Source organism: Cryptomeria japonica, chromosome 11, assembly GCF_030272615.1.
Source record: "Cryptomeria japonica chromosome 11, Sugi_1.0, whole genome shotgun sequence".
NCBI lineage: Eukaryota > Viridiplantae > Streptophyta > Pinopsida > Cupressales > Cupressaceae > Cryptomeria > Cryptomeria japonica.
In genome coordinates, this window is record NC_081415.1 from 722,027,617 (window position 1) to 722,054,908 (window position 27,292).

The 27,292-nt window shown below is 38.2% G+C and overlaps 1 protein-coding gene across 3 annotated transcripts in view; it reads left to right on the top strand.

Moving 5' to 3' along the window:
- The first annotated feature begins 9,166 nt into the window (after nucleotides 1-9,166).
- The window catches only part of LOC131061265 (transcription initiation factor TFIID subunit 4b), an 88,606-nt gene continuing 70,480 nt past the window's right edge, over nucleotides 9,167-27,292 (top strand). For 2 of the 3 annotated variants that reach the window (XM_057994840.2, XM_057994842.2), the window contains exons 1-3: nucleotides 9,167-9,299; nucleotides 10,291-10,515; nucleotides 10,842-11,401. In XM_057994840.2, the coding sequence (XP_057850823.2) occupies nucleotides 9,227-9,299; nucleotides 10,291-10,515; nucleotides 10,842-11,401 (858 nt within the window). In that variant the 5' untranslated portion in view covers nucleotides 9,167-9,226. Of the gene's footprint in view, nucleotides 9,300-9,566; nucleotides 9,613-10,290; nucleotides 10,516-10,841; nucleotides 11,402-27,292 lie in introns of all 3 variants that reach the window. The other variant, XM_057994841.2, reaches the window with a different exon arrangement.

Below are 27,292 nucleotides of genomic sequence, written 5' to 3' on the forward strand. Positions count from 1 at the left end.
GGTGTTTAAAGTGATTAGAAGGATGAAACTCAGACTGAGGATCATCCGGAGATCAAGGCCACACAATCCTTGATGCTGAGACCGGTGATAATCCTTCGGTGGTAGATAGTTCTGCAGTCCCTGAGATTCAAAAGGATGACATTGCACCAAGTGCCAACACCGATGCACAAAATAAAGGGTATGGAGTTGGAAAGGAACCTGAGAAAGCAGAAGTAAAGAATGTTGAGGTGGACAAGGGTAAAGGAGTTGTTGATTCGACAATTGACACTCTGTGGTCACTAGGACCCACCTCAAATCTCTATCAATCTTGATGATCCTCTAAATCTTAGACAAATGTCATCTGCAAAGAAGCTAATGCTTGCAGCAACTGTTCAAACTCAGGCCAGTCAGGATTTGGTAAAATCTGAGTCAGAAGCTAAAAAGATTATTTTAATGTTGGTTGTTGTTTTGCAGAAGGTGGCTCTAGGTGTACAGTTAGATCCTAATGCTAGCCCCTCCAAAAAATTATAGCAGTTGATTAATAGTGTAAATACCAATTTTGATTCTTTAGAGAAGTCTACTACTAACGAGTTTTGGATAGATTTAAGGAGTTAAGGATGCAAACATTCCAAAAAATGATTGAAGATGATAGAGTTAGGCTGAATAAAGGTCTGCAGACTATTTCAGATGCATTGGCAGAAGGTGGTAAATTATATAAGTCTTGTCTAATTTTGCCCAAGTTCACATCAGGCATAGATAAGCAAATAAGTGTTTTCCAGGATAAACTTGCTGGTATTTCTCAATCTTTTGATCCTAATGTAGCTCTGACCAACAGTGTTGAAGGGAAGACAGTGACTCTCAATGATAAGATCTCGAGCCTTAATTCAAAAACGGATTAAATTTTGAGGAGAGTTGGTGAACTCCAGAACTTGATTGCTCCCCAGTTGCATACCATGTTGAGCAATAAGGTAGATTGAATGAAGGTAATGGCCCAACCTGTTTCATCTGATCTGAAAGATGTAGAGATTCATGCAACTGTATTTAGTGCATTCATTACAGTTTTGGATAAATTGAATAGTGGGTGGGACACTCACCTAGGATTTTTGAAGACCGTTTTTGCTAACATCTTCAAGTACTTGTAAAATCTTCGGCAGGTATCTATGTATATAAGTTTTGGACAACACCCCATCTTTGAAATTGTTGTCAAAGGGGGAGAATAAAGGTGAAAAATGTACAGAAGAAGAGTGTAATTACAGGTTTCATAATTCTTTATCTAAGGGGGAGCCTTAAAAATTCTTTTGATCCAGTGTACAGTTTCCAACACTTAGCCATTTTTCACAAGTGTTGCCATCAATGCCAGAGGGGAAGATTGTTGGCAATTGATACTCATCTGGTGGCTTCTAATGGTTGATTGTTGGTTTAGAGTTGTCATCGATGGCAACTATTCTTGAGATTCCCATCCGGTAATCATGAATCTTGATTTTCAGAAGAGGATGTCAACCAATAGCTAGTTAACCAGTATTTCAGGTTGAACAAAGCAGTTTTGGTTTGGAAGATTTCTGGTGATTGTGGAGTTATGAATCATGTATGGGATGATTGAGCCGACATAGAGACATAATTTTATCATTGTTTTGGTGATCTGCATTTACCTTTGGTGATTCGATCAAGCCGACATAATAATATAATTGTGAATGGTAGCAGACAAAATGATTCCTTCTTGAATATGCCTCTAATTCGATGCGCATGAACGGTGGTAAGATGTTGAAATTGAGGAAACAAAATTCCTTTGTATGAGATGTGGGAGAAGAATCCATGACATTTCCAATTGTCTGAATCCCCTGCCCATGGGATGACAACCTAAGGTGGCAAAATTGGCTCCGAAGCCACCATCTTTTCTTGGTAGATTGAAGATGGTAAACAAATTGGAAATAGTTCCTTTCAAGCTATCTTTTTCCTCTACAAAGGCCATAGACTCCTCTTAAGTATAAGAGTATAAATATGTGTTGCCTCCTCACCCAATTCCCAAACAACTCTAAGGGTCATGTTGTTATCTAATCGTACATCACCCCATTCCAAATGGGGGCCCCCTACTTTTTAGGTCCTCTTGGTATTTTGGTTTTGGTTCTTTAGATCTTTTCATAGCAATCCCTTTGGTCTCCCTGATTTGCAAGTGTTTTTTTATAAATTTTGATCAAGTCTACAAGTGTTTTGAGCAAATTTGACTAAGTTTGGAACCTATTTTGTCTATTTTAGGGTTTTGCTCTTCATACTTAGATTTGAGGTCACTTCCTTAGAGTTTTGGAAAATTTGAATATTGCAATGAAGTTAGGACCCTTCAAGGAAGCTTCCAGTGAAATTTGAGCACTTACTATTGTTAGTAAGTTTCATTGCATCCTGGATTGGCCTAATTTTGCGAAAAAAACAAACTTACTGTTTTGAGTAAGTCTATTTTTAGTAAGCGTAATCCTGTCCTAATTTGCTCTAATATGATATTTCAAAGTACTTACTATTTTTAGTAAGTTTATTTTTGGCAGGTCCATCTTAGGTAGTTGTCAGGACACTGAAGGCAGAGCATTCCTGAAAATCCAAGTCTGAATCTGGAAAGTGGAAAAAGCAGACAAGTGATCAAAAAAGTGACTAGGTATGAAGTTATTTCTTGAAGTGGAAAAAGCATGAAAATTGTTTGAAGGCAAGAGAAATCCACTCCAATCCAAAAATGGCATTGAAATTTGGAAAATAGACAAGTTTGGAAAGATTTCTAAGTTTGTCATAATGCATTCCAAATGAAGACCAAGTGAAAATCCTTCACCGTGCCCAGGGAGTGCTCCAGGAATGAGTTTGGGCACTAAATCAAGGAAGAGGAGGAAAGTTTGAGAATTCAAAAAAAACCCCATCACATGAAAATGGCGTTCTAGATGTGAAATGGGCACTAGAAAGGGGTGCGGGAGAAATTCTCCCCAAACTTAAAAATTCCCCATGTTTAGTAAGGGGTGCCAAATGAGGGTACATGAGGAAAATTTCCCCAAGGCAATAAATCCTTTGCCACGTGGAAAATTTGCCTAAGATGAGACTAGATGCCAAAATGGCATACAGGAGGAATTTTCCTCCAAAGTCGAGAATCCTCCACATGATGAAATTTTCGCCCAAGGACAAGCATGGACGCCAAACAAGTGTAGGGAAGGAATTTCCTTCCAAGTAAGAAATTCCTCCATCGCCAAGAAATACTGCCTAAGCAGGAGGAAGGGTGCCAGATCAGGGTCTAGGAGGAATTTTCCTTCGAAGTCAAAATTCCTACACATAGAGGAATCAATGCCCAAGTTGAGGATGGACTGATAGATAGGGGGTTAGGGAGGAATTTTCTTGAAACATCAAAAATCCTTCTCCATGTGCAATTTTTTCCCAAACTTGAAGGAGGGCGCAAAAATAAGGTCCAGGAGGAATTTTCCTCCAAAGAATAAATTCCTCCATCATGGTGAATCAATGCCCAAGTTGGGAAGGGAGCACTAGAGAGAGGTAAGGGGGTAATTTTCAAAATTCGAGAATCCTCCATAAGGTGGAAAATGCTCCCAAGGACAAAACTAGGAAAATAATTCATGATCAAGGAAGAAATTCAAAATTCAATAAAATTCCTTTCTCAAGAAGCATTATGCCCAAGATGAAGAAATTCCAAGGCACGGAAAAAATTGACTGAGAGAGAGAATTTCTCTCTCCTAAATTCCAGAGCTCAAAATGATTTTTTTTTTTCTAAAATAATGGAAAAGTGACTAATTGATCGAAATCTCCTCTAGGACAAGACAAACATAAGAACACGAGAAAAATCCTTTAGGATAAAAAATTCTCTCTACAATAATTTTATCTCTCTCAAAAATCTAGATGAATACGATTGTTGCCGAAGTGGATTAAACTGTAAAAATTCTTTCAAGGAAGGAAAATCTTTCAAAATATCTTTATGAATCCAAAATGGAAAGATTTTCACAAATAATGAGTTGGCGACGTGCAAATGGATTATTCTGTATTCATGACACATAACTTAAGAATTTATGGAAATTCCCATTTTTGAACTCAACGTTGATGACGAGGCTCATTTGCATGGCGAGTTGTCAAAGGAAACACGATGCATTTTAAATGCAATTGCCAATTTTAACCTTTTGCCAACCTAGCATCTTGGTACTTGAGATTTCTATTTAAATGACGAGTTGGAATTCATTTCTCACAACACTTATTGGAGAAATTTGAAGTTGGAGATAAGTGGAGAAAAGCCAGAAGCAAATAATTTATTATTTTTCCATAAGTTCTTGTTATTAGAGGTTTTTTATGTTATTCCAAGTTTGGAATTTACAGGCCGAAATTCCTTCTTCGTCAATTTATTTATTTCCTCTATGACGATTTTAGTGTTATTTATTTTTGTTTTGTAGGAATGGAGGACTCCAACAAAGCTAAGAACATTTCTCGGTAGGCGTAAATCAAGAACGAACTAAAAGGATTCCTTCCAAAATCAAAGATTATTTCAAAGTGGAAGGAAATCAACGACACCAACTTAAGAACTTTCGAGCTGGGAGAATTCCGGAGCAAAATCTTTGGAATGGTTGGATGTGCTCCATCAACCATTGCCACCAAGATTGTCAAGAGTGGGATTGTTGAGGCTGTCGGTTTCCCTGTAGTCGTTCAATGTCCAGAACTGATTATTGAATACGCAAAACACTATAATGCTGAGAGAAGAGTAATTTTGGCACTAGATAGCAAGCTCTTGACCAACCTAACCCCTGAAGCAATTGGATAGACATTTAGAATTATGGCATACTATTCCATGACTTGTAGAACCAAAGAGAGAGCAACGATGATCTATGATGTTGGCATTGAAAGTTGTGTTGGAATAATTAATAAGGTTTGGATGCAAAAGTCAAAACTGCATATTTTCAAGATGCCCAAGCAAATCACCAATTTTGACTTCAAGCAAGAGTATGTTGATGTTAATTAGAATTATGGTATGTCCACATGCCTTCATATTTGAAACTTGGATGTTTTTCTTTGTCAGTGAAGTAATGGAACACAATGAAATAGTATACTGGACAAGATTAAACAGTCACTATTTGCATGAGAAGATGAAGAATTTGAAGCAGAAGCAGTCCTAATATTTTTATATGAGTTCACATGTCATCTATTCGTTGGCAAGAATGGGCAAATTCAATGGCTTTCCAGGAAAGGGACCCATGGGATGTGGACTAGGATAGTTGAAAGTCCACGAGTTCTATCCATAGTTGCACTTTATGCTACTACTTCTTACAAGTTAGTTAGCGACACCTTTACAATGCACATAACTAGGTTGTTACAAGGTGTACTCCACACAAGGTTGTCACGAGAAGCCATAAAGTTGATACAAAAGTTCAGAGTCTAGTACATTCAATTTCCAAAGTTTACCTGCATTTGAGTCCAAGGGTTTTCTTTTCAGCTGCATACGTTACTGAGATATCCAGTGGATGAGATGGTGTTGATAGAGCTTACTAGGCAATTAACCGCCCACAACAAAATCCAAAAGAAGAAGAAGAAACTGTTAATTGAATTTCCAATTGTCCTAAGTGATTATGCAAAAATGTGTCTGATATTAGTAGTGGTTGAAAAGTCTGTAGATGAATTGTTATTTTATCACCTAACGTCCCATACGACTAGATCCTACTTTTACCTGTACAAGAAGATGAGGATGGTTGCCGGAGTGAAGCACACGTATAAAATCCAGCTAGAGGATTACTAGGCTAATGCTAGGGATGATCTTGAAATTAGGAAAAGAATGTTCTCCAGATTGTCCCTTGACATGATAAGACTTTGTGAAGTTATTCAAGTGTCAGATCAGGTTAAGGAAGATGAAAATATGGTTCAATCGTAGTATGAAAATCTAAAGGATATGCCTATTCAGGCCCCATATTGGTTTGAGCCAAAACTTGATGTAGACTAGTCCTAAAATTCATCGGGCACTGGGTTGAACAACACATCACAAAGTTAAAGGAGAGTAACGATCGACTGACCTACCAGTTGATGGGAGATCTGGACTCCATAGCGAGGCAACATAAGTGTCATCAACCGCCCAGGTCGGAGAAGAGGGAATTTTGCAAGAAGGAACAAAATAAAGGAAAGAGAAAAATGTTCCTAGTAAGTCACAAACAAAGAAGAGAAAAGAAATCCAGTCAGAAGAATCGCAACAAAAAAGGCCAAGGATGGAAGAAGCACAATCATTGACTAGTTCTTCCAACATACAAGAGGTTGATATGTTTGTAGGAGAAGTTGCAAGGAGCCAACCACTAGAAATATTCCTGACAATGCACAAGCGCAAGATATTCTCAGCATCGGTGCTTCCCATCGACCTGTTTAGTAGGAGAATCAAATGTAAGAAATTCCTCCTAATCCAGAACAATAAGGGCAAGATTGTTTCATTATAACAATTCTCAGAGACTTATAGGAGGTTTCACAGGAATAGGAGCAGATGGAAGTTTAGGATCAACCAGAAGCTGCTCTAGATTGGCTAAAGGAACATATGAGAAAGGAGCTAGAGGAAGATATGGATCCCGCACAAGAATTGGAAGAATTTATGAGGAAAATAGATAAACCACCTGAGAAGAAGGCAACTAGGAAGTTTTCCAAGAATACAAGAGATGAGACAGGATATAGGATATTGCACTTGGTTGTGCCCAAGGTGGAAAAGGATAGATGTGAAATCATGCCCGATAAATATAAGATCAGAGAAGTCAATTCGGGGTGTGCTTCCATGACACAAGTGGTGGAAGTTTTTGATGAATCTTCTTTGGCATTGAAATATCAAATGAAAAGGATGAAGGAAAATAATAAGAGGCTGGAGAGCGAAAATAAGGCCTTGTGTGAATATGTGTGAAGCCTAAAACATACACTCAGATAGGAAGAACCATTCTTTGTTCTTCCCTCTTCTCTTCCCAAAGAATTTGTTGATGGCATTAAAAAAATAAGGAGAAGAGCTCGATGTTATAAGGAATGGGTGGAGGATATCTTTGCTTCAACTAGATAATTCATTGAAGATTTGGCTCAATTCCACTAGAGAATTCATGCCATCTTGAATAGGCTAGAGATTGCAGATAGTTCATGGGAAGATGTGCATATTTATCAGGATTTGATTATTTATCGATTAAGAGCATTAATGAGGATTCCTAGGCAGACTTTGATTGATGGGAAAGTTGTCCAAGAGATTGAAATTTATGACTTCCCACGGTGGTTTTATGTCATATGTATTGGGAAGGAATCCTTTGAAAGATTCAACAAAGAGTCAGCATCACTAAAGGAATCAATTAGGAAAATTTAGGAAGAAATCCATAATGCAATTGAGGCATTATTTTCAAGAGGGTTGACTGATGAAGAGCTAACAATTGACTTCCCAAAGGATAGGTTGCACAAGTTCTTTGTGGGATCCTTTTTCAAAGGACATGTGGAAAATGTTTCCTTGTTCTCCGACATGATGCAAAGAATTTAGGAAGCGGTGCCAAGTTGGGAGAAGATTTTGTCCAAGTGCGGAGAAGATATTTCCTTGCTCAAATTCAAGTCAGAGAATGTGCCAAGCTTCTCCCTAGGAGAATTGGAGGCCATCATTGCTAGATTCATTGACTTCGACATTAATGAACAAGATAACGGTCGTCCAATTTTGGACGAGAATTTTTTGACCACATGATGGCATAGGCAACACATTCGTTGCTAGAATGTTTGACCAAGTGGCAGCTGATTCAATGAATGACAATCGTCGTACTTAATGAGACAATGAAGCATCTTTTGTATGTGGCCGATATTGGAGATGATGGTGCATTAGTTACATAGTGGGTGATTTTTGAATGTAAGGGGAATTCAATGTATCGTTGGCGCCATTTTAAGCAAAGAGCAATTAATTAGTAATGGGTGTGCTGCATCATAAATGTATTTTCCCACTATGTGGCGTGATGAACTTGGAATCTTTTGGCCAAACCCTAATTAGGGTTTGCATGATTAATCTTGGTCGTTGATCGGTTTGCAATATGGGCCGTCCATTTTCCTCTTTGATGCCCATTAAAAGGGGTCACCCCTTCATTTGTAAAAGGGGGAGATTGTATGAAATTGTTACGATAAGCTATTGAAGTAATAAACAGTGATATATTATTTTATGATGGTATACACTCGTATTATTTTGTAGCTTGCATGGTTTCACCTTCCTAGGTTAGATTTATTTTCAAGCATTTAGATGAACAAGGTTGATTGCAATGTTTTAAGGTGAAGATCGCTTGCTCATACCTTTTGTTGTTAGATGATTTTTATCAATAGTGTAAGGTTGGATCGAGCTATTTTATGTGTGCGCTTAATCTAAATCGTGGGATGAACATTGTTCTCTGATGGTGCTCATAATGGTTTATAAATCTTTCAAACATAACCTCTAAAGATTGCACCCGCTTCATGTAGTTGTCTTCTATTGGCGAAGCGAATTGTGGTAGATCTCATCCGAATCATTGCTATCTACTAAGTTCTTAGATTAGAATAGATTTCCTAAACCCTTTCCCATTTTATTTTCTGCATTTTCTAATCCAAAAAGTTCTAAAAAAAGAGCCATTCATAGCCAAATCATTCGCAAAAAAATCCTTAAAAGTTGTAAATTTGTACAAGTCTTCTTCATGTGTTAGTAAGTCCCCTTGGATTACCAACAACGTCAACAAATGAGTCTATATCCACAGTAAAGTCGCTAGTACGCAATTGGAACCTTGGAGTCAATGTACGATTTTCCTACAATCTTAGCATACATTTGATTTTGATCAAGAGAGGAAAAAGTGATCTTTGAAAAAATTTATTCTATGTCGGTGTGATCACAAAACACCGCTCAACAGGTCCCCCCTTATATGTTTTAACATGGATGAAGATAACCAAAAGAAGGATTCAAAGGTGGCGAATTCCTTGGTACAACCTTTGCTTAATGATGAACGTATTGGATTGTAGCCTCAAGAGTCATGCCTTTAATTGAAAGATGATCCTATTAATTGATCCTCTAATATAAGCTTGACCATTTAAAAGATCTCTTTTCAAATTTATAATTTTTTTTTATATAATTATATACATTACTATCCGCTAACCATTGCACCTCATTTCAATACAAATACTAATTATAAAATTATTTGTCTCGAACTCTAATATGCCTTATAAAAAGGTTCGACGACACGAGAGAAAAGAACGGTGGGAATTTTTTTGGCTGGCCATAATTTGCCGCCATACTCGCAAAATGTCTCAATCACAAATTCAAATTGAGTCGGTCAGAAACCGGGAAGCTACGCAAGAATTTAATTTAATCGCAGGTATTTTTCCAGAAACATGATATAAATAACTTACAGCCAATTTTGGTCTGCCAGAAAATCTGGTTGAAATTTAAGGGTTTTATTGCAATTATGATATTTTGGACCTTTTTAAACTACGACGTTAAATTTTAAGCGTCGTCTTTCTGTTTTGATCCAGACTTCTAAAACTAGAGTAAATTCTGTTTGCCATCTGCTAGCGTTGGGTTAAATGTGAGCTTCTCTTCCAAGAATGACGATTCTGCTTACTGATATTATTAAATTATGCAGTTGATCTTGCAATTCGCCGAGTTTCGATAGATTACAATGGAACCAGGTAGTCAAGCTGTATTTTATTATTTAGTTTTGTGTTTGTTTGAATTTTAAATTCTGGGCTATGCGGCATCCTTGAATCGCATTTTATTAAGTTTAATAAATTCCTTAATTATTACATGGCAACCTCATGGCATGTCTTCTGAATTTACAATTTCACATAGATCACTCTGTTCTTGTAATTGCTTTGGACAAGTCCGCGAAATTCCTGATGCTAAGCGGCAGGTACCTCAATGGTCGAACAACCTGATATGTAGATGGGAGTTCCTAGGTTTGAGTACTAGCCTGTCCATGCTTTTCAACAAACATTAAATTTTAAAGATCGCCGGCGCCTATCTTATGCTATGCTGACTCTTCATCTTTTTATCTTAAAAAAAAAGTAATAGGACTTTTTCAATTTCATCTGAACTTTTGCAAACCCTAGAAAAGAAGTCAAGACAAAATTTCTGCAAACATAATGATATTTGAATGTCTTGTCAATGTCAAATGGCTTTGAAAGTTTTTAAGATCACTAAATCAAAATTGTTTGAAAGTTTAAAAGAAAATTTAGGTTGCATTTTTGAGCTTCACCGTGTTTGTCTTCTGAGTAATTTCCTATGGCAGTGAAACAAAAATGTCTGAATGTGTTTTTACTAAATAATGATGCAAATTTGACACTTTCTTTGTTTGTTATTTTAAATAGGAGCCCCAGGAACCTTTGCACAGTCAAACATACCTGTTATACATTTGCAAGAATCAACATCTCAATTCCAGCTAGATGACAAAGATGAATTGCAGCAGCCAAAACAACATATTATGCACGGAAGGCATCAGCAGCATTGGGACGATCATTCAAGTCAGCAAGAACAGTTTGAGCAAAATCAGTCCAAGCGTCCAGAACAGCGTCAGCAACATGTTGATGAGCAGAGTGAGCATCTGCATCCAGGAAATTAATATGTTTCAGCGTAATATCTACAAACCTTAGGAACAAAATCGTGGAAATTTGTATGCGTACAAAATTACATCTAACATGCCTCTTCAATGCCAAATGGATGTGATATTGTTTTTAGATAATTGGACAAAAGTTGCCTGAATGTTATGAAGGAAACTTAGGATGAATTTCTTAGCTTTGCTTTTTCTGTCGCTTTGAGCATTTTCTCAAAGCCTTGAAATAAAATTATATGAATGTTTTAAAATAACGTAGGAATCATTTTTGATCTGTTCTTTGATTGTTATGTTGAATGAGAAACATAGGAAACTCTGCAGAGTCAAACTCATTTGCTCTACATTTACAACAATTTACTTCTCAACCGCAAGGGGAAAATCAAAGGTATCGGCTGAAAGATAACAAACATGAACAACAGCAGGAGCAGGAAAAAAAACTAATGGAGGGAGAGCTGCAACAGCAGCAAAACCAGCAGGAGGACCATTCAAATCAGCAAGAACTGTTTCAACAAAGTCAGCCCCAGCATGTAGAGCAGGGTCAACCGCATTTCAATGAGCAGAGTGAGAATCTGTGGCTGGAAACCCTTCAGGTACAACAACAGCAACAGAAAGAAGAACAAGAGCAGCATCCACATCAAGAGAAGCAACAATATATGCAGCAGTCCTTGCAAACTCATCAGCAGTTACAACAGCTACAGCTCCAGCCTCAGGTGCAACAGCAGCAATTTAATCAACAGTCACTGCAGGCTGTCACCAGTGGACAATACACCTCTCGTTCTATTACTTTTTCTTATTTGGTAGAAACGATTTTGCCCCATCTTTCAAGAGAAAAGGCAGAATGCGTTTCTGCAATATTATTGAAGTTCAAAGTAAGTAACAACTTTTTGCTGTTTCTCCTGCTTTTCTTTGTGGTTTGGTGAGTAGTAGTATATTCTAAGAACTATACCATCCATATTTAGAAAAATGGAAATGTTAACTGCTTCTAAACCAATGAATTTCCCGTTGTCCATGAAATGATTTTTAATGTGTGTAATTGTATCGCTAGTAAAAAGTGTATTGTTAAATACTTGTTAGCTGGAAAATTCCAACAACTTTATGGATCTTAGCATCCATGGCTGACTATTTTTCCTTCAAAAATAATATATTTTAACTGAAATTATTTAGTTGAAGAAGTTATAATATCTCGTTCGTAATGGCAGAGTAAATTGCTGAATAGAGATTGTAACCTTTTATTATTGTTTGGAAACATAGTACACAGCTCATGTGAGAACAAGGTCTCGCAAATTTGCTTGTAAAGCTTTTTTCCACTGCTTCTAATCAATTTTTTTTTTTCATTTGAAATGTTATGGTGATGCAGTTGGAATTCACTGAAACAATGACCAACTGCTTAGCTTATCAGAGATCATAGCATATGCCTTTAACTGAAAGCTTTCAGAAACAAAATAGAACCAAGAGCACACATCACAGTATGCCACTCAGTAATTCTCAATATAACTTTTGACAAGTCCATATCAGATTCTACAGACTAATCAATAATATGTAGATGGGTTGACAGACAATCAACGGGCTCCTGTTTCCTATTACAAGAGGAGGTATTTCCCAACAATTCAAACACATATTCTCATCTAATCAAATGAGTTGATATCTAGCACTATTGGGCAATATACTTGTTACTCTATACGATGCAAGAATTATGGAACAAATCCTAACCATTGGGCTGTAATAGATATCTGTTTCTCTGTCACCTTTCTTTAGTTTTTGTACTACAGCTTAAGACCCACAATATTCTCCCCGCACAATTGCTTCTTCATAATACATTCTCATAACCCTCAACAACAGTGATGGTAATGTCTGGCTCATGCATGCCAGAAACTAACACTTTGACTGATTTAACATTTTATGATCTGCAGCAACCTACACACAATTGGAAGCTTTGGTGCAAAACTTTGTTGTCAGTTTGCTAATTATGCTTCTATATCTTGATGTTATCAGAGAACAAAAAGTCCGAGCTTGATTTTCCTAATAAAGATATTTTTTTGCCTCTATTAGCAAATTCATCATTGAGAGATATGATTCCATAATTCCATGATTCCATGTTTCCATAGTATCTTTTTCTTAGACTTGATTAAATAAAACACAGATTTCAAAATCACGGACTTGTTGAAAATGCTTAAATATCACACTAAGTCATGTTTCCTCATAGTGAATTTGATAATCAAGCAAATCTAGCCCTTGACAACCTGTGAAGCCCCAGATTACTTGCTACATTCTGTAAAGGGAGATGAAGAAATCATTTAATATGTCACTGTCACTCTCCGGAGTGACAATCTTACCAACTGTGAGTTTTCTTGTAACACAGTGAGGAGATTTTTGGAGCCAGAGAGTGACCATCAAGCCAAAACCAGGAAGATTTTGAGAAAAACTTTTACTAAAATGAATAATCAAGCATCTCTTAAGCAGGGAAAAGCCATCCAAATGGTTTTGTAGAAGAGTTTCTAACTGATAGACGTGGCATTCTGCTCCAAACTTTTCATCTTGGCAATATTACATATGCTGCAAGATGCAACAAAAAACAAGCCTTATTATCAACCATATCTACCTGAAGCACAGACTCTTTTTGTTTGGCCCTTTTTGTAAGCTCTTCACTGCCAAAATCGAGGAAGCCCTGACAGGGATAATCCTCAGCGAGGATGCCAACAGTGCCCTCAGTTGCCCATGTTTATTAACCCCCAACACTCAAAACACTCATTTGAATTTGCAGTTTTACTCCAGCTTTTACCAGCAGTAGTACATGCAATTCAATACCATCTTCTATCAGCGGTAGCACATGTTATATTTACCTGGCTGTGTGGAACCAGCTCATTGATCTTGAGTTTTGGCCAAATGTCTGTAAGTTAATTTGCAGATAGTCATCACTGGGGGCCATATTCTTTCTGTTCCACATGAGAGGCTACTGAAGTTTCTCTTTTATTCTTATACCCTTGAAGCTATTGGATTTCCTCCCGAGAAGCAATGAACAATCTGGGCGATTGTTCAAATCTGACCTGAACTGTGATTCAGATAAGTTCTTTGTATGCTCTAGAAGGGCAGTATTGTAATCTGCTGCTATACCTAATCTAATCAGATCTGAGATCTTTGGTTGCTGGGTTTTTCCTCCAAGAGGGAGGTTTTCTCAGGGTACATGTGTGTTATGTGTATGATTTACTTTGCATTCTGATTTTCTGTTCTATACTGTTAATCTGATCACTAAAAACTAACAATTACCAAGTTATACAAATTGGCACTAGCAAACAGATACTCAATAATGTGCAGCAAGGTTGAAGCTCCACTAGCAGCAAGAACAGGCCATTTGGTACTCAATGGATTGAAAGAGCCAAGTTCGTGGTCTCTTCTTGGTTAGGAAGTGACGCTATGCCAGTAAATACTGAACCTTCTGCATCTGCTCCCCAATATAAAGAGAATGAGATTGCAGGTTCATCCTATGTGACATCCTCTGATTCACTTGTCATAGGGTTGTTTCCTCAAAACAAGGAGAGTACTGAACTGTAAACCTAAGTGGGATATCAAAGAATGCCATAGGAAACTGATTTTCTCTCTCTGCACAACGATACAATGAGCACATACCTTTCTAGTTTCAGTTGGTTTTCCTTTTGGTTATCCTTTTTGATCATTTCACATGGCAAGATGCCTCTTCTTATTCCTCTTGGAGCCTAGTTTATGGTCTTTCTGACATAATTATGATACTCTTATGTATTATAAATTATGGGGGCATTTTTTGGTATAATATTGGTTTTATGAAATCTAGGAAAGCCTTATTGTGTACAATTAGGTCGTCTCAGGATTTTGCTCTAATAGACAGCATGGTTTCATCTATTAAGATCTAAGTTACCAGTTCTGGTATGGGTACGGGTATGGTAGTATGACAATTTTTTCCTTTGGGTATGGGTATGGATTCAATTATAAAATATATATGTTCAAAATTATAAATTATAAAATATATGTGTTCAAAATTATAAATTATAAATTATAAAATATAAAAACAGTGATACTCATAATTACCAATGAATAGAATATTTAAATACCTCATTCATAATTTGCAAATTGGAAATAATCATAATAAATTCATAATTCAATGATTTGCCAAATCAAAATGCCATTACGCTATGAATATTCAAAATTACAATCAATATTTGATAGTTTCATATTGCTCTTTATCAAAAGAATCAAAGTCAACATTTGGTTCAATTTCATTTGAACCATAGTCAATTGGATTGCCATTCCCACTAGCTGCATCACATGTAGAAGCTGCCTTATCAATAGACACTTCAGCAAGCTGTGCAATTGTAGCATCTAAATTGACACACTTGGACTTATATCTTAATTCTTTGTTGCACCCTCATTGTATTCAAGTGTCTTATGTGACAAGACACAAAGGTTGGAGTGTACATAGACCAAATCCTTAGCCTCTTTGACATTTACATAATTGCAATTAACCGAGTGGATGAAGGATTATGTACTCCAATTTTGCTCAACTGAAGAAGAACTCACAACTTATTGAATTTGCATATAACAATTAGTATTTAATTTTATAAATATAAAACATAATTTATAAAATATGATATATAGCATAATAGTAGTGAATGAAAAACCAAAAAAAATAGAAAATAAAAAGATACATACTTGAGAGAGAATTTAAATTCCAAGAGGCTGCAAGTAAATAGAGTTTTGAACATGTCTCTGCCACAATCATGATAATCTTTCCTATATTTGTATCAAAGAGCAGCAACATCACGATTCCTTAAAGATATGAAATGGCCAAACTCACTTAAGGCAACACTTCATATATCTTCATCTAGAAATATTCTTCTAAATGTAGCCTTTGTTGAGTTTACGATCATATATTATTTTAGCAAGGTCTGAATGTAAACAGAATGTAATTCGTAGACCTATGCAGCAGATCTATTTCTCATGATTTCACAAGGATGTGCACAACAAGTCATACACAGGGATCGTAGTATGTGAATGACAAGTAACTTCTTTTTCCAGGCTTCTAATGTTCCTGTTTGAAGGGATAAATACCTGGAACCGAAGATGTGAAAAGACACGACCCCAATCGGGGTGTCACTACAAGGAGGGGGTGCGATACGAATAGACACCCGATAGGCAAACAATTATTAGTTATCCATTTACAAATGGATGTTAACAAAAAGAATCATACGTGGAAATGTAACAAACAATTGGTAAATTAAAAATCGCATATATATAAGACATCGATATCTCCTGCTGCTACAATAACATCAACACTCACTCTTAGCTAGGGAGATATCTTTCTAAATATCCATTTCATGTAGTCTCTCAACATGACACTCATAATGGCTACACCCATTTGTGGAAGAAGGTTCATCACAGAGTCACTCAACGTGATATCGTCATGGAGTCACTCAGCATGACGTCCACCATGGCTACTCCCATGTGTGGAAAAGAATACGTGCACAAGTGCCCATCACGGAGCCACTCAACGTGATGTCATCATGGAGTCACTCAACATGACGTCCACCATGGCTACACTCATGTGTGGAAAGCACAAAGGTTCATCATGGAGTCTCTCAACGTGATGATGTCATGGAGTCTCTCAACATGATGTCCACCATGGCTACTCCCATGTGTGGAAAGAAACATATGTACAAGTGCCCATCACGGAGTCTCTCAACGTGATGTCATCATGGAGTCTCTCAACATGATGTCCACCGTGGCTACTCCCATGAGTGGAAAAACACAAGTACAAGGAATTCATCGCGGAGTCTCTCAACGTGATGTTGTCATGGAGTCTCTCAACATGACGTCCACCATGGCTACTCCTAGAGGGTGGAAAGAACCACATCTTCGTCTCAGAGATGGACAAGGGCTTTTACCTCAAATTTCTCCGTCTCAGAGAAAGATGCATTAACAAGGGCTTTCACCTCAAATTTCTCTGTCTGAGAGAAAAATGCATTAACAAGCTTTCACCTCAAATTTCTTCGTTCCAGAGAAAAAATGTATTAATAAAAGATAACAAAAATTACTGATGCTAAGCCTTCCTCTCAGCAAGGGCTTCAAGTACTAGTATCAACCTCTTGACCTTCTCATCCAAAGTTGCCTTTGTTGGTTTGTTAGACTCCCTTTGAATGTTATTTCCTCCTCTTCAAAGAAACTGATTGTAATGAAAATCTGTATGGGTTCCTCCTCTTCAAGAGACGTCTCCAGCCACCAACTCAGTCCTATGGCTGCAAGCCTGTAAATAGTGATAGCCACATTCATTGGCGAATTCATCTAGATGAAAAAGAAATTCCTCCAAGATCCTATGCATAGGAGTGTCACACAGCTATGAGGCTCACCATCGGTCAGGCGCTTCAATTCCACCCCATAATACCATAATACATTTGCTATTGTTCCGAACACAAGTAGCCATGCTAGTACTAGTTCAACAGACCGTTTTGAAATCGCCATGCCCCCGATTCTTGAACTCAACTGGCTTGCCATTTCATTTCACGATACTTGCAGGTGCATACTCGACCTACAACGCTCCGTTTAACTACTGTTATCACAAAAATACATGTTCAAAATATATAGTCAAGTCTACATTGATGAGAAAGGGAAGCTGAAATTGTCAGATCAATGACTGAGAAGCGATAGTAGAGGTGTCGAGACTGTAGAATTCATCTTCGCCCAACGTATATCAAAATGTCACATTGTTGAACAGCGAAAGGCGTGTCTACTGATCTTTTCAACGGTGCTTCACGGTCAATTTTTTGTTGCAGTAATAAATGTCCAAAATATGGTCTTGCTTGGGTAATTTGCCATCCGCACAATACCCGTAGGGCCAATGTAGATGTCGTGGAACGCACCATGCAGCAACACCTTTGGCATTGCTTCTGAAACCGTCATCTCCAAACCAAGAAGAGTTTCAGGAATAGTGGTATTTGATTCTCGAACTTGATTAAATGTTTCATGATCTCAATAACTTGTCAATATTTAAAATTTGGCAAAACACAATGAAACAAGCATCCCGAGCCATCATCCAACATAGTACATCTCCATCGTAGTGTTTTTGAGCTTGAATCAAGCAAATCACAAATCTGCCAACAAATCTGCCGCTGCAATCTGTAACACTGATAGGTTCAAAATCTACTTCAACCCCCATTATCGTGCCTGCTCTGATACCACGTTGAGTTTACAATCATATATTATTTTGGCAAGGTCTGAATGTACATAGAATATAATTCATAGACCCATGCAGCAGATCTATTTCTAACGATATCACAAGGATGTGCACAACAAGTCATACACAGTGATCGTAGTATGTGAATGGCAAGTAACTTCTTTTTCGAGGCTTCTAATGTTCCCGTTTGAAGGGATAAATACCTGGAACCCAAGATGTGAAAAGACACGACCCCAATTGGGGTGTCACTACAAGGAGGGGGTGCGATATGAATAGACACCCATTAAGCAAACAATTATTAGTTATCCATTAACAAATGGATGTTAACAAAAAGAATCATACGTGGAAAAGTAACAAGCAGTTAGTAAATTAAAAATCGCATATATATAAGACAGTGATATCTCCTGCTGCTACAATAACATCAACAGCCTTGTAAACCTCCCCATCTCTATATGGTGGCACCCTCCTTGGCAAGGAAAGTATCTCTTTGCTATAATATTTTGGCGATAAAGCAAATGCTAAGAGTTGTAAAGGGGTGGTCACCTTGTTCTAATGGTTTGTAATGTCCCCTAATGGAACCCTCTTATATTCTGTCCTAGAATCACAATTTTAGTACATAGAGAGAACAATAGAAGGACACTAATGTTAACTAAAGCTTGGTTTGGAACCCACACAACAAATTAGACAATATTTCTTTATGTCATGATAGAACATATATTTGTCATTCTTAATTTATTGCAAAGTGTATATGAAGGATTCAACAACCCTTTCTCTTCCTACACCTGTCCACATATGGAGCTCGAGGAGAATCACACAAGGTGCCTCAAGTCTATCTCTCTCCAAAAAGCCCAAGAATACCAAGGACCTTGTCAACTTGGCCTCTTGGCCCACACTCAGGGTTGGCATACCTGCTGGAGCCTAGCGCTCTTGCTTCCTTGTATTCTCCCTCCTAGTATTCCCTTATTCTCGATCTATTACAATCTACTCTAATATAACAACAGAAAGAGTGGATATATGAGACATGAAAGTGTTGCTCGGGTCCGTTGTCTACCAAGTCCAAGGAATGGTTGCTTCTAACCTCCTTGCTAGACTTGGCAGCCCATGTTGCTGTCCCTCCAAGCCCATTACCTATACACATCATCTTGTGAGTCTAGCGTAGAGAGTGTAACTGGTTCCTTGACTCTAAGGGTTCTTATGACCACTTGTGAGCCCCTCATCATCACTGGATTACACCTCTATCCTCCTCCCACAAGATGCAACAAACAGATTGGACCACTTCTTCAAGTGCATACATCTTACTTGGACTAATTCTATATAAATATTGCTACTGTATTTACAAACATATCCAGAAATATATTTATTTGCAGATTTGTATTAAACACATAGTCACATGAGGTTAGTTTGTACCTTAGTCCTTGCTTCTGCAGGCTTAACTAATATGATTCGTGTTGATGCACGGTTGGCAGTATAAGTGTGGCCTTCGATCTGCTGTAGATTGCTCGATGATGGAATCCATCCCGTCTCTCCTTATACCCTTCTCTATCGCTGGGAGATTGTGCCTTTTGAATGGACATCCGTTCTTGAAGCGCGACATCTCTTTCTAGCTTAACCTTTGCTTAACTATGATTTATTTTAATAACCTATTAAATCTGCCCTTATCAACGTTTCTTATACTTAACCCATAATTGATTTCCAAGTGGAGATTGCTGTTAGAAGGAGCGAACTATAATGTTCTTTCATTCCTTTGATGGTTTGTCGAGCTTACTCCTTGTTCTTTATGTTCAATTCCCCCAATGGACAATTGACCTTGTTAGGAAAAGGTTTAAGACAATAATTAACATAGTACACAGCGATTAACAAATGTCCGTGAAGAAATATGATTAAGGGAAAGGCATGTCCTTTCCCAAGAAAAGACACTATTGTTGAGTCCATAGGGTATTTAAGGGAATCGATATTCATTCCAAGAAGGGGAAAAAAGGAAAAATCAATCAATAATTGATTTCTTGCTCCACCCTACTACATATGAGCTATTCATCGAGAGGAGTGTTCAGCTTGAGTAGGGCTCTTCGAGCTCATCTTCCATAACTTCTCCATCTCCTTCCACATTGACATTGGAGTCACTTGGGATACATGATAGAGCTTCTGATGAGTCAGATTCACCTGAGTAGATTCCTAATGATGAGGAGTCTTCTACCTAAAGAATGGGACGGAAACCCTACCTCGACGTAGCTCTTCATGTTAACGTGATCTTTAACTATTCTCTGAAGTCTTAGTGTTGTTCTTTACATATTTGGAACTCTGCATTATCAGCTAAGTGTCTCTTGGCGGCACATTGGGGATATGACAGGTGTGTGAAAGGTTTTACATGCAGCTCTACTTCATTGAAGACTCCATGGGCATGATGAAAGAGTAGAAAGGAGAGCTAACTCAAATGAAACTCAAGAAAGCCCTAACATGCCACGTAGTGGTTGAGATTTTTTTCAACTTTTGATTTCCCTTTAAATACTAAAATAGACTTTTTGACCTCTTCAACGTGGGAAACTCTTTAATAGGATTACTAGAGCTTCAGCAAAATCAATTGAGATTTTTTTCAACTTTTGATTTCCCTTTAAATACTAAAATAGACTTTTTGACCTCTTCAATGTGGGAAACTCTTTAATAGGATTACTAGAGCTTCAGTAAAATCAATGGTTCATATAAATAAAAGGCTTTTGATAATTTTTTTGAACTTTCAACCTGTTGTGACCATTTCACACATCGCCCCATTAGAATGGGGACCCCCTCTGTTTGCTTTAGGTTTTGCTTTCCCTCAAGCTAGTTTTTTTTTTTTTCTCTTTCTGCTTTCTAGGTTTTTGAGTGAGTGAGTGATTTGCCTGGGCTGGCTAGATTAGGGCTAATCTCTGGAAGCTCGTTTAGGGTTTCTTTCAAGCTAAGTCTAGTTTTGTTTTTGGGAGTTGATTAGTCGTCTGCCTAGAACCTCAAGTTTGCCATAATGAAGCATGCCTTTTGGGAGAGTCAAGCTGGTTAGATCAAGGAGCAGGGTGAATAGGTCTCAGGTCAGGTTAGGTCTAGATTGAAGGTTTTCTTGTTAGGGTCCTGTTTGTTTCCCGGTCTGAGTCAGTTGAGCAGAGTTAGTGATCAAAGGAAGGTCAAAATGGTGAATGATAAACGCATGCACCTGATGATGATTGGTGGTGTTTTAGAAGGGTATGACCAAAATTGTTGACTTTTGAAATGATGGAGAAAGTTGTCATCTTTTGCCTTAAAAGAGAGTTTTAAGCTTTGATGTGATGAAAGCCAGTCAAGGACAAGATTTTCACTCCTGACTCTTCCAAAGGGTCCAGAGCAAAATCTCTCCTTCTTGCCTTCTTTTGGACTTGAAAACCTAGTAAAACCCTGCCTGGACTCAGTTGAGTGATAGATTTGTCCTGATTGTGAAGCAAGGGAGTTAGTTTGATCAAGTTTGATGGAGAATGAAGTAAACCAAGGTAAGATCTGGCCTGGAATGTGAATTTCGCTCCTGACCCTTCCAAAGGGTCCAGAGCGAAATTCTTGAAAGTTCTCATTTTTGCTTAGTTAAAAGTAGGATCTTGATGGAGATGTGTGAAGGAAAGTCTATGTTTGCCTCTCAAAGAGAATTGGAATTCAAAAGGTCAAGAATCAAGCTCAAATCTTGATTTTCGCTCCTGACCCTTCCAAAGGGTCCAGAGCGAAAATCCTTGTAGACCTCCTTTTTTTTTCTCAGTTTTGGCTAAGTGTTGCTTTCCAAGGCATGTTTAAGGGTGAATTGATGTGTTCTTGCCTGGAGACAGAGTTAATTGATTTTGAAGAGCAAGATTGTTGCCTAAAGGAGAATCTCGCTCCTGACCCTTCCAAAGGGTCCAGAGCAAAATTCATCATAAACCCTATTTCTTGCCTTGGATAGATTTGCAACCTTGTTCCTAGCTTGGAAAATGACCTAACTTTGCCTTATGAGGTGGTTTGAAACTTGAAAAGTGAGCAATATGGTCTCGAATGAGATTTTCGCTCCTGACCCTTCCAAAGGGTCCAGAGCGAAAATCTTCTTAAAGCTCATTTCTCCCTAACTTTGGCTAAATTTTGATGTGCAGGGTATCTTGGAAGGAAGGTTGGACATTCTTGTCACCTTTGAAGATTTGAAAGCATGAGAAAATGAAGAATTTTGGACAAGAAGGGAAATTTCGCTCCTGACCCTTCCAAAGGGTCCAGAGCGAAATTCCCAAAGGCTCTTATTTTGCATTGAAGAAGGTCAAGTTTTTTGACATGGATGGAAGAAGAATAACTTGCTTTTGCCTCTTGAGGTTGTTTTGAACTGAAAAAATGAAGTATTTAGCCCAAATGAAGAATTTCGCTCCTGACCCTTCCAAAGGGTCCAGAGCGAGAATCTCTATAAGAGACATTTCTTGCTTGGTTTGGTCAAATTGAGGTGTCCAAGACATGATGAAAGGAAGAATGAACATATTGAAATCCTTGGGCATGTTTAGAAGTTGTGAAAATGAAGGATTCTGGCCAAGAAAGGAAATTTCGCTCCTGACCCTTCCAAAGGGTCCAGAGTGAAATTCCTTGTAAACCTATTTTTTAGCCTTTCTTGGACATGAAACTTTATTCCTAGCACAATGAAACATGAAATCCTACCTTGCAAAGAAGTTTCAAGTTGAAAAAATGAAGATTTTTGGTCAAGATTGAGAATTTCGCTCCTGACCCTTCCAAAGGGTCCAGAGCGAAATTTTCTCAAAACTTCTTTTTGCTATCAAAGTTTTGCTAAGTCAAGTGTGGGATAAGGTAAAATCAAGAAGGAATTGCCCCTGGGAGTGACTTGAAGTTGCAAGAAATCATGAAAGATGAAGGAATTGAGTCTGGAATGAGATTTTCGCTCCCGACCCTTCCAAAGGGTCCAGAGCGAAAATCCTCAAAGTCATCTTTTCTTCCAAATTTTGGACAAAACTAAACTTAGACAAGGGTGTGAGAAGGCATTTGGTTTGCCTTAGAGTGGATTTTGGTTGCTAAGAAGGAAAGTTTTGAAGCCTAATGAAAATTTCGCTCCTGACCCTTCCAAAGGGTCCAGAGCGAAATTCCCAAAAGGGTGGTATTTCCTTCAAAATATTGATGAGTCAACTCAGTAGGTGAGATGAATAGATCCTGGAAATTGTCTTGGAGGAGGTCAATGATCAAACTAAGGTGAATTTTGACCTAAAAAGAGAAAATCGCTCCTGACCCTTCCAAAGGGTCCAGGGCGAAATTCACATTTTTTCACCTAATTTACTCATGTGAAATGCTAAAATTTGAAATGCAAGACTTTGATTAGGTCAAAACAAACATGAGCTCGCCTTCCGGAAGATTTTGGAGTCAAGAAAACAAGGTACTCAAGTCCTAATTAGAAAAATCGCTCCAGACCCTTCCAAAGGGTCCAGGGCGAAATCATCAAAAAGCCAATCATTCAACCTTGTTAGATTGAGTCAAAGGCAAGTTACAAGACTGTGAAGATAAGGACATCGGAATTTGCAAATCTAGGTTGTGAAGATTTTGATTTATGAAGAGAGCAAGTCGAGATAAGGGGTTCAAACCATCACTTTGGATATTTTGATGCCTAAGGAGGAAAGAAGCTTTATTAAGCCTTGATCAAACCTTGACATTCCTAAGCTAGCCCATAATTTTCATTAAATTCGCCAATTTGGGAAGCTAAATCAAGTTCACAACTTCACATGAATTAAGGCATTTGCAATTTAATTAATTAATTTTTAAGCCTTAAAATAAATGAAAAATTCACCTTTCAAGCCTTGAAATTAATTTTAAAATTTAAAAAATTAAGGTGAGCGCTCAAGCCTATTATTATTATTTTTTTTAAGCAAGTCGGCCATCCTTTGAAAGGGATTTTGATTTATTTTATTGCTAATTTGCTAAGTCGGCCTCATGGAGAATTAGGGTGAGCGCCCTATATAAGGGAGATGTATTGTAGCAAATGTAAATCATTCATTCAATTCTTCTCATGCGAATTTGAAGAGCAGATTAGAGGAGCAAATTCTACCTGATTTGGAGGCGAATTTCTTGCTAAATTGGAGGATAATTTCCAGAATTTGCTAAGTGTTTGGAGGTTAGTGGAAGGCAAAGTTTTTTGAAGGCTGATTGAAGCATAGTTCATCCAAAGGAAGACCAGAAATTCAGTCCTTATCCAGCAAATTCTGATCTCCTTTTATTCATTTTCCAAGGTTGATAGTTAAGCATTCAAAGAGGAGGTATGAAGAATCAGATTTTTGAAGTTTTTATTCAAGGTTTATTTTGATTTCCATAGCAATCTTAAAAAATCTAAGTCTTGTAAAATCTGATTTCCATTCATAATTAATTTGAAAATTCATAATTCTTGGATTTATCATGTCATTTTCAAATTAATATCTAAATTATTCCCTTGAAAGGTCTTAGATCTTATACCTTAAGATATTATGCTCAAAGCCTAACTCTAAGCTTTTGTGTAGGTGTCAAATGACGACCCCCAAGGCCGGAGGATCCATTACTCGACAGGCTCTCATCAAGGAGGATCAGAGGACTGACGAATTGGAGACCAGGATTGTGTCCAAGTGGAGCAATATTGGAGATACCAACCTAGGAAACTTCAGTGTGAAGAAGTTTCGGGAAGCGCCCTACATCGGCAAGCCGTCACCTATTGCAAAGAAGATAATTGAGAGTGGCATCATCAAAGCTGCAGGTTTCCCTCTCGCAGTCAAGTGTCATGAGTTGATGATTGAGTGCGCCCAACACTATGATTCACACTCAAGGACGATCGTGGCCGATGATGGAACTATCTTAGCCTATCTTTCAAAGGAAGCTATAAGTGAGATTTTTCATCTCCCGGAACATAGAGACATGGTCTACAAAAGTCTAGAAGGAGCTAGGTCGATCTATGAGGATGATCCTGATTCCTGCTTGAACTTCATCAACAAGAATTGGCTACTCAAGAGCAGACCTCACCTGAACAAGATTCCAAATACACCGCACAGAATCGACTTCCAAGAAGAGTTCAAGGATTTGATAACCTTGCTTAATCGGGTCACAGGTGCTTCTCAAGCTTTCTTCTTTGATAAATGGATGTTCTTCTTCATACAGCTGATTGTCCAAGGAAAGGGAATGCTCAATTGGGCCAGAATCATTAGTAACAGCCTGGACGTACAGTTGAGAAGACTAAGACCTACCAAGTCATTCCACATGAGTTCATATGTTGTATACGCCTTGATCAGAGATTTTGAGTATGCAGGACTACCTCACAGAGGAGTTGTTGGAAGAGGACCCGGAGAAATAAGAGTTTGTGATTCTTATGTTCAACTACATCATCCGCCCAGAAGTGACTACAAGCTAGTCAATGATACCTTCACGATGAATATTACCAGGATATTGCAAGGTGGGATTCACAATCGACTGTCTCTGGACGCACAAGAGCTCGTGAAGAAGCATGGTGCATGGTTCATTTAGTTTCCAAAATTCACATACATCAGAGTTCATGGGTGTCCTTCACCTCCCTACATGTTGCCAAGATATCCTACTGACAGGATAATACTACTTGAGGTGACTAGACAGTTGGCAGCTTATGCGAAGGCATCTAGACATAAGCATGGAAATGGAATTCCCGTACCCATCATACTAGGGAACTCAGTTGAAGTGTGTCCTAATACTCAAGCCGCGGAAGATGCAGAGAAGGAATTATCTCTATACTCATTCACATCTTTTGCCTTGAGAGAGAATTTTGATCCCCATGGTCATATAGAAGAAACAGTTGGGAAGAAATACAGGCATGAGTCTCAGGTGGAGGACTTTTGGATGAATGTCCAAGATGATGTCGAGGTCAAAAGAAAGATGCATTCCAGGTTGCCCTTGGATCTCATCAGGAAATGCAAAATTTATAGAGTAGCCGATCAAGCCCAGGATAATGGTAGATACCTCCAATCATCCTATGAGAAGGAAGACAAAGAAGTGAAGATAGATTGGAATGAGCCCGAGGTTTTAGACTTGAGAGCTTTGATGGCTCCCGTTTTATCCTGCACTCGCAGATGGGTGGATGTACAACATCAAAAGTTGAAGGAGCAGAATGTATCTATGACATTCACCTTGGAAGCAAGACCAGAAGAAGGAGAAGCAAGTGTGAGTGAGAATACTTTTCATTCCAAAGGCTCAAAGAGGAAAGAAGGACCTGAGAAGAGAGAACCTTCCAAGAAGAAGCAGAAAACGAATCCTGATCGCCCACCAAGCACATCTTCTAGGCATGAAAAGGAAGCAAGTCAAGGGGAAGATTAGAGGCAGATAGTATATGAAATTGATGAGTCTATGGAATCCATGGTACAGAATGATAAACAAGGGAAAGGACAGACACTTCAGCATTCATCAAGTCAATCTCCCCAAGTTGGTGCTAATGAGCAACATGAAGAAAAGAATGATGATGAAGCAACATCTCCTTTCCGGGAAGATAGACCTCTACCTAAAGAAATACAAGTGAGGGAAACAAGATCTGCCATTCCTGATTGGCTGAAAGAGAGGCTGACGAGGGTAGTTGTGGTTGAAGAGGAAGAAGATGTATTTGACTTGGAAAGCCTTATAGGAAATTCTCATGAAGTAATAGAGAAGAAGAAGGCCACAAAGATGTCAAAGGTAATTAGAGATGAGGCAGGATCCAAAAAAGTGCAGATAGCTACACCAGTGGCGGACAAATATGAGGATGAGATTCTAGCGGAAGAATACAATCTAGAAACATTTGATCTTGGTCCACTTACCATTGAGTAGGCTATGGAAGAAGCAACTGATTCACTGAAAACACTCAAAGACAAACTCAAAGAGGAAGTGGAAAAGAATAAGAAGCTTGAAAAGGAGGTCAGTGCTTGGAGGAATTATTTTAGCCATCTTAACCAGCCTTTGAGACGACAGGATCCAGCAATATCTCCTTCACATGCACTTCCTCTTGAATCAATAAGTGAGGCAGAAAGGGCGAAGAACCTAGTTCAACTCATGAGTTCTTGGATTGATGAATCTCACAAGGTAGCCGTTGAATTTACAACAAGAATGATGAAGACAGTTCATCGAGCTATCCAGGTCCTTGAGATTATCCATAATCTAATGATAACTGTAGCTGCATTCACTCACACTAGAAATGTTATCATCTTGGTCTTACAAGTGATAAGAGAAGCACCAAGACGGATTCTGACGCAAGAAAAGATAATGGATGGAGGAACCCATAGCCTCCTACAGTGGTCAGCTCTGCTCCAGATGAAGGAAGTCCTTTTTGAAGACGTCAACACCAGATGCAGCCGAGTTGAAGGCATCATCCATCCAATTCAAGACAAGGTGTTTGAGGTGTTGTGTACTATCCTTGACAGGCGGATCGAGATCGAGACAGATGTGGACATACAAGAGTTGGAGGATAGAATCAAGGTCATCTTTTGCAAAGAAGAGAACATCATCACAGAAAAGCAACGAGATCAAATGTATACTACTATGTTCCTGATTGAGAAGACCAAAGAACTTGAACCTGGATGGGAGACGACTCTTCTCACTGCTTTTGATCAAG